Source organism: Charadrius vociferus, unplaced genomic scaffold, assembly GCF_000708025.1.
Source record: "Charadrius vociferus isolate BGI_N301 unplaced genomic scaffold, ASM70802v2 scaffold361, whole genome shotgun sequence".
In the NCBI taxonomy this organism is placed as follows: domain Eukaryota; kingdom Metazoa; phylum Chordata; class Aves; order Charadriiformes; family Charadriidae; genus Charadrius; species Charadrius vociferus.
Window position 1 is genome coordinate 32,291 of NW_009646657.1, and position 8,193 is coordinate 40,483.

General features: G+C 52.5%; 1 protein-coding gene across 1 annotated transcript in view; it reads right to left on the reverse strand.

Annotated features, from left to right (window-relative positions):
• The window catches only part of LOC104290039 (aryl hydrocarbon receptor-like), a gene marked incomplete at its 3' end in the record, with an annotated part of 45,414 nt that overhangs the window by 29,169 nt on the left and 8,052 nt on the right, over nucleotides 1-8,193 (reverse strand). Inside the window, exons 5-10 of the mRNA XM_009889090.1 lie at nucleotides 8,121-8,191; nucleotides 7,708-7,838; nucleotides 6,094-6,296; nucleotides 5,858-5,967; nucleotides 5,383-5,524; nucleotides 3,117-4,728 (exon numbers count right to left, since the gene is read on the reverse strand). Of these exons, the coding sequence (XP_009887392.1) occupies nucleotides 3,117-4,728; nucleotides 5,383-5,524; nucleotides 5,858-5,967; nucleotides 6,094-6,296; nucleotides 7,708-7,838; nucleotides 8,121-8,191 (2,269 nt within the window). The remainder of the gene's footprint in view (nucleotides 1-3,116; nucleotides 4,729-5,382; nucleotides 5,525-5,857; nucleotides 5,968-6,093; nucleotides 6,297-7,707; nucleotides 7,839-8,120; nucleotides 8,192-8,193) is intronic.

Genomic DNA, 8,193 nt, shown 5'->3' on the forward strand with positions numbered 1-8,193 from the left:
GGGGGGGGGGAATCTATAAGTACTTAATTTTAAGTATCATATTGATAATTTTCTTTATCTTAGTGAGCTGGGGTTTTTTTGTACAGTTAATCTGAAATTATCTCCTTAGGTTAGGCAGCTCCACTACTTATCTGCAATCTTTTTAAGCACAGATACAAGGTATGGCTTACATGCCAGCTTGCTCCTGCTGTTTGAGAATGATCCCTGCTGCCTGTCCAGGTTCAGACCCCATCACCCAGGAGAAAAACTGCTTAATCAGCCAACCTGGGCACATCATATACAGTACAGCAAACCCCAGGGTGTTCACTACAGGAGGTCTAATCTGGATCCTAACAAACAGGAACACCTGGGATTCAAGGAAACCTGCCAGTGGTGAAGGACCAGTGCAACACAAGAACGAAAGTCAGGTTCAGTTTCTTTGTAAACCAGGCAACATCTGTACAATGTGGCCACAGCCACAAATTTCCTGCCATCTCAGCCCGGCATCTAATACCAGAGTTAAAGATCTTTCCTGTCTTTCCCCCCCACACACACACCCCCAGACACACGAGTCTTGCATCTGTGTTGGATCACGCAAAGCTTTGGTGAAGCTGGAGGACATTAGCCATCAGAAACCCGCCTGTCCTTTGGGGTGAGGGCTGCCTTGCACAGACATTGTGGGGACTACCGAACCATGGGAGCCAAGTGACAGCCATGGAAGCAGCCTGGGTTTCCAAAAAGAACACACTCCGTTAACGGCAGAACTGCAAAGACTGGTGTGATGGAGAGCTTGCTCCCCGTATTCTTGGCAAAGTAGGGTATTTGCCACATGAATGCCACACCTTCAACTCAGCAGCCTGGCTGGTGATAGACAGAAATCCTCTCTTCTCTTTCCAGAGCAAGTTAGTCTCTGAATGCCAGCACCAACCATAAAAGGCCCAAACAAGCTGACACTCCGTAAGACAGGCAGGCAGGGCAGGCACTTGCCCCGCCAGGGAAACAAGAGCAAGGAGGTCAGGGTGTGGGATAAGAGTATATTTGTCACTTTCCATCTCTTAAGTCTGAGACCCTCCAACTGACTGAGACCCACACAACTCTTGGACACCACAAGATAAAGATGAGGCTGCACACACCAGCTGACCTGCATTGCAGCTCATCTCACTCCTGTTCCCTGGGGGAACCTGCCCTCCAGCCCCACTGAGAGCCACCATGCTCCCCAGGCCAGGGACACCTCCACAGGACTGGTGAATAGAGCCTTGGTAGGGGCAGGATGGTGGGAAATTGATAAAAAAATAAGATTAAAAAAAAGCAAAAAACCCCATCTGAGCCAAAGCAACTGATATCAAGAGCAATGGCAGGACACACAAGGCAGGGGAAAGGTTTGTTATCTGCAACTTGAAGGCAGCTCCTTCCCCATGGAATAGTCCTGCTTTGTCGAGTTCAGTCTTTCTCTCCTAGAGACAGAAGTTGCTGCTGGAGGCATGAGGGTAATCTGTCAGTGCTTCTGCCTGAGGGTACAGCTGGCAGGGGAGAGCCGGGCTCCCCCCAAGTACCAGGCGGTTTCCAGGGAGTCCCATGGGAGTGCTGGGCAAAACACAGCTGCTTTCAGGCTAGAAGAGAGAGAAAACAGAGCATTGAGGTATTTTGCAGTGTTTTACGGGTACTGATGGGGCTGGTGCCCAGAAAAGGCTGGCAGGTCTGCTCCTGCCCTACCACTGCTGGTGGTACAGGGGTTTAGCAGTGAACCCATACACATCCCCACACCTTACCCCTGGTTCTCTCTCACGAATGCTGACATATCGCTTCATTGACAAGACTCTGAAAGCACAGAGAGAGCAAGTGCATCCAACCTCCTCAGCTGGCACTGATTTTCACCTACTGACCTGCTAATTGACCATTGCAGATCCTGACACAGGTATCGGCCCTGCAGCTCACTCATGAAACCTATCTGTAAATCATGGATGCCTGGACTGCATCTGGAGGAAGCACTTTGGTCCTGCACCCTTGCTGCACTCCTCCTGGCAAGCCAAAAACACGCCAGCCACCAAGGTGGTGGCCACCAAGTTCTAGAGATGTGTTGGGGCTGTTCTTCACTGGTCCAATGAGCTCTCAAACCCCTAGGCAGGACCAGAGTCAAGGTCTTCAACAGACCTAGAAGGTACCTGGTATATTGAGTTGGAGGAGATGGAGAATGGGAGGACCTGAGGTGCATATTAAGCATTCTTCAAGAAGCAGCAGAAAATGCTTTGACATCTGTTGGCCCCCAAGTTAACACAGAAACCCCTGTGAAATAGCAGGGCAGCCTTCCAGTAGCAGAAGATGTGTAGCAGCAAGGAACAAGCTACCCAGGGGACAGTACTCACCAGGGCAGAGCTGGGTAAGCAGGGAGGCAGGACAGATCACTTACGACATCGCACCCTGCCTGGTGGTGCCACAGGCTAGGGAACCATCACTGCAGAGATTGGCTCCCCCAGGACCTAGACCAGCTCTCCACACTGGAGCCCAGAAAGCTCATGGCCCTTACAGACATGCATGGTATCTGCATGTGGGGAAAGGGCCAGGCTGCTTTCACTCCCTATGCACTCCCTAAGCAGCCCCAGTTTTGGCTGTTGGCCCCAGTCCCCAATCCCAGGGGAGTCACTTGCGAGGACAGCCCTGAAGAGCACTGTGACATGCAGATCTGATGTCAGAGACCTTGCCCTGCAGCACTGGATGGCTAGCAGCAGCTGGATGGGCTCTCAACAGGGCTGGTGCACAGGCCAGGGAGTGTTTCCACAAGGGAAAGACATTACGGTACAGAAGATCTTCATCTCACACGTGCTTTGTACTACCCGTCAAAGCTTACCAGTGTGTGGCTGGAATTACTCTCTGTACAGAAATGGCAATTTAACAAACCATACGGAAATCCGACTCAGAGACAGCCGCCTTCTAAAGGGAAGAACCCACACTCTGGTCTTTCGCTCTTCAACTCTTGGTGCAAAGAAAAACCCCTGAAGTCTTCCTTTTTGGCTGTGCGCCAGCTAGAGAAAGGCAATTCCTGCCTACTGACCAGACAGTGCGTGCCTCCCTGTGCTGAGATCCCCAGGAAATACCAGCACAGAAGAATATTGAGCGTGAGACTAGAAAAAAGCCCTTACCCTGTGCCTGCTCTCCTGGCTCAGCACAGTCGCATACGACCCATAGGAGTTCACAGGAGTCTCCAACAGACTGCCGATGTTCCCAAAGCACCCTGCAGCTGAGCTTGGAAAAGCGTGCTGGGGCACAGAGGGAACAGGGCTCAGCTTCTTCTCAGGATTAAACTGGTATGAGGAGGATGGGAAAAAATTGGAATATGGAGCCATCTCTTCCTGGCGCCCCCTGCTGCCCGCAGTTTCCATGCTGCATAATCTGTTCAGGTTAAAGTGTACAGTCGGCATGCTGGGCCTGGGACCCAAGCTGCCCTGGTGCTGGGAGTTTAAGTCTTGGTTGGTGCCATAAAAGCCGGGCTGAGCTGGGGACCCCAGGAGTGGGGAAACATAGTCCTGCCATGGGCTGGGGCTGCTGCTAGGAAGGAGATGTGGAGTAGAGTCAGGGATGTGGCCACGCAACTTATTCATCAGCAAGTGATGGTGTTTCAGCTGGCTAGGTGGTCCCATGTGGCCCTGGCTGGGCAGGGAGAAGGACTCGTGAGCATCCTCTTGGGTGGGATGCATCGCCAGGAAGTCATCCTCCAGCTGCTGAGCCCTGGGTGGCTCCTGTGGGCAAGTGGCTCCTGTGGGTGACCCAGGAACCTTGTCCCACAGGGCATCCTGCACCGGCTGGAGGAACTGGAGCAGACCCTCCTCCCCATCTGGCCTCCACTGCAAGCCATTAGATGGCTCTTTCTCCTCCTTGGCTGGCTCCAGCAGCAGTGGGGGCGGCTGCCCCGGTACAACATGGAGGGGCTGTTCCCACAACAGACCAGGGAGCTGGCCTGGGGCAATGCTGGGCTGCACCACCTGCTGGGGCAGGTTCTGCGAGTCCTCATCCTCCACGTGGGCCTGGTACATAGCGGTGTCCCCACATAGGCTCGGGGAAGTGCCTGGCAGGAGACAGACCTGTTGTCCTCCCTCGTGCTTGTTCACCAGAGTGGCTTGGATATAGGAGAGAATATTGTTGCTGGTGAGGCAGTCATTCAGGGGCGGGGTGCTGTCAGAGTTCATATTGACCATCACCATTTTCTCATCCAGCAGCAGCAGCTCCAGGTCTTCAGCATTCAACCCGAGGCCCTCCAGCGCACTGAAGAGCTCGTTGTTGGAACAGCTCTCGTCACTCTTAATTGAGAGTGAGTCCAGGGTGGCCAAGAGAGGGTCCTCCTGCTGCAAATCCACCAGCTTCTCTCTGAGGCTGTCCCCACTTGAGGAAACTGTAGCTGTGCCCATACTCCAGGCATCTCCTCCTGCAGCTAGCAAGGACGCATCCTTCAGGTGGTCCACAAAACTGCTGCTGAAGGAGCAGTTAGGCGAGGGAGCTGGATGGGAGACGTACACTGCCTTATCCTGTTGCATGACAGCACCCAGCAGAGAGCTGGGGTCAACGCCATCCTTCTGGGAGCGCCTTCTGTCGCTGTGGAAGGTCTTCTTGGACATGCTGGCTTTCCCTTTGCTCTGGAAAGGGTCAGGGAATCCTGGGAGAGGGTAAGCACTTTTGTATAAGAGTGCCTCTCCTGTAGCAAAGGTAAAGGGAAGATGCATGGACCGTTTCCGAAGGTGCTCGCCTCCTTCTTCATCTCTGCAGGGCAGGAAGAGGAGGCTGTGGCTTCCACGTGCACAAATACACTCCACAAAGTGCTTCTGCAGTGGATAATTGTGATTCCTGCAAGCCAAAGCCCCTTTGCTACCACCAGCATGCATGTACCGAGTAGAACCACACACGCATACATTTACATACAGATACACACACATACATATTTTTATATATACACACACCTGTGGCATAAGCAAGAGGATACTTAAAATGCCAGAGAGAAGTCACACCTTTGCCCTGCTCATCTATGCTGCAGCCACCCCTTAGGACGGGGATGTCAGGTTGCTGCCATGCAGCAGCCACATTTGAAGTCCTTGCTGTTCCAGCACCCACACACCCACACGTCCCTACGGCTGGTAGAAAGCAGCCAATGGTCTCCCCAGGGTAAGCCTGAAACAGTGTCCAGGACACTGGGGCAGGGATGTGAGCTGCAGAGCACTGCAGGGTGGCCTTGCAGAGGGGCATGTGGCTGAACAGCAGAGCACAGTATCCTATGGCTGCTCCTTTAAAAGGCAGAAGAACCAATGACAAATTAAACATCCTTCCCTGCTCAGGGTGTCCCAGAGAGCACACCATCAGAAAAAGCTGAAAAGCCAGTCTGTCTCCACCCCAGCCTGGGCTGACACAAATGGCACTTACATGAGGGGTCTCTGTGTGACAATGATGTACTCAGGCTTGCCGTTCTTGTAGACAAGCCGCGCATTGGCCTGCACCCACTTCCAGCGGTTCTCCTTCGTCAGCAGGCGGAAGACCGTCAGACCGCTCTCACCCGTCTTCATCACTGCCAGGAGGAAGCATGTGTGCCAAGGGCTGTCAGCATGTCACCAGAGGCAGGGCTGCCTCCAGTGATGCTGCTGTTTCCAGCCAGGATAAAAAAGGTGGCGTCACAGCAGTAGCATGGCTGGCACATGCAGGGGACACCATTCCAGCTAAATACCCTTCACTACTCACGACCCCAAGCTCCTTGCAGTGACAAGAACATCCCAGCAAGGCATAAAGCAAAGCATCCTATGGGGATGCCAGGCTTGAAATGGCAGCCAATGGAGCTGCCCATAGCCCAGCCCACTCATCAGCCTCAGGGGTGGGCATGAGGGACCAGAGAAGGGACTCTTACTCCTGACGTGGTTCTCCGCACAGTACAGCATGTCGGCAGCGTGGACGAACTGGTAGCCAGTGCCGCACACTCGCAGCTCTGCCTCGGTGTAGCCCAAAACAATCTTCCCCCTGCAGGAATACCGAGAATGCACCCAGCTCAGAGGCAGAGCCAGGGTGGGACATCACCCAGGCAAGGTATGGGCCAGCATGCTGGAAGCCTGCAGCATTGCCCCTCAAATCAAGTCTGCTGCTTACTTGGCATCGCATGCCAAGGGGGTGAAGTCCAGCTTGTGCTTTGTCCTGAAGATCATGTTCTTGGTTCGAATCTGCAGGATAGATGGGGGCTGCAAGGGGGTGGAGATGGCAAAGAGAGCAAGCTGGGGTGGCAGTGCAGACCCATCTTCAGACCTTTTGTTCTGCCCATGAAGGAATTTCAGCCTTCCTTGAAGGTTTAAAGCCTGGAAAGAGAAGAAAAGCTCAGCATCACGCAGAAAACCTGGTGGAGAGAGAAGAGAGGGAGGAGTGCTGCATGGAAAGCAAGCCATGTCACTGCAGAGTTCATGCAAACAATCCCTTGCAACTTGTCCCTTGTCATTCCAGTGCTACCTACTAAAATATGATGAAGGATCAAAGCGATGCAATGCTGAGCTCCCTGCAGCAGCAGCCCACTGCCTTCTCCCCCTGCAAGCCACTCACTGCTAGCCTGGGGCTCAGACACACAGCAGCTGTAGGACCGAGAACATGCTGCAGTTGCATCAGGGCATCGTACAATACACAGGCTGCTTTGCGTTTTAACTGAGCTATATCACAGCCCCAGCAGGGGTGATAGTGTTGCTTCTAAACAACAGACAACCAGTACTTTTTCATCACATTGGATTTTTCAAACTGAAGCAGAGTGAGAGATAAACAGTATTGTTACACCTGTGGTTATGAAGGTAAGAACCCCATTAACTTGCAGCAGAGAGGAGGAGGGATGAACACCATCTACTTGGTCTTAAGAAATGCTTTTAACACAAAAACCTGGCAAAAGCACTTTTGTTCAAGATTCAGCATCTCTGAAAAGAGAAGAACAAAACCCACACGGAGAGGTTGTAGGCACAGACCAAACCTATGAAAACCAGCTGTCATGGTTCCAGCCGGGATAGAGTTAACTTTCTTACTCACAGCTGGTATAGTGCTATGCTTTGGATTTAGGATGAGAATAAAGTTGATAACACACTAATGGTTTTAGTTGTTGCTAAGCAGTCAAGGCCTTTTCTGCTCCTCACATCACCCCACCAGCTAATAGGCTGGAAGTACACAAAAAGCTGCGAGGAGACACAGCTGGGACAGCTGAGCCCAGCTGACCAAAGGGATATTCCATACCATGTGACATCATACTCAGCATATAAAGCTGAGGGAAGGAGGAGAAAGGGGGGGACACTTGGTGTTAAGACGTTTGTCTTCCCAAGTAACCTTTACATGTAATGGACCTGTGCTTTCGTGGAGATGGCTCAACACCTGCCTGCCGATGGGAAGTGGTGAATTAAATTCTTGTTTTGCTTTGCTCATGTGCGGAGCTTTTGCTTTACTTAAACTGTCTTTATCTCAACCCACAAATTTTGCTTATTTTTCCTGATTCTTCTTCCCATCCCACTGGCAGAGCGGGGAGAAGTGATCAAGTGGCTGCGTGGTCCTAGTTGCCAGCTGGGGTTAAACCACAACAACAGCAGAAATACCTCCTTGTTGAGACAGGCAGGTGCTGCACATGGCAGAAAAGAGTGATGGGTCTTTCAAAGCCAACTTTTATGTTCCAGCAGTGGCACGGACCCCTCGGGGTGAGCCTGCACCCCTCCTGCTGTGGAGGTCGCAGCGTGGGTCTGTACTCACCAGGAAGCCGGAGGAATTATCCAGGAGGCAGCGAAAGCGGCATACGAAGCTCCTTTCCAGAAAGGAGGAGTTTTCTGGGGGCAGCTGATCCGGCTTGTAGGAGACAGCAGAAGAGCTGAGACTCTTCCTGCCTGTAGGAGAGAAGGACTAGGAGAGGAGCAAGTAAGGATGCCCAGAGAGGGTTCAAGGTCCTGAGAAAGGGCTAGAGGTCCCCAGGATCACAGACTGTGGCAGTTTTCAGAGCACAGCAACAGAAACTCGGGGAAAGCCACAATGTTTGGATAAAGCTATAGCTTGAGCAACAACGACACAAGCCACATGCAAGCAATGGCAGGGGGCTAGGCTCCCCAGCATATGTTGGGAGCTACACATCTCACGTCAACCAGGATACCTGGCTCCCAGCTTGTGTTTACCTTCTGCAGAAGGCTCACCTTCAGGAGTGTGGGGTGGGTTGAGGGCCCAGTGGAGGTTGCGCCTGAATTCCTG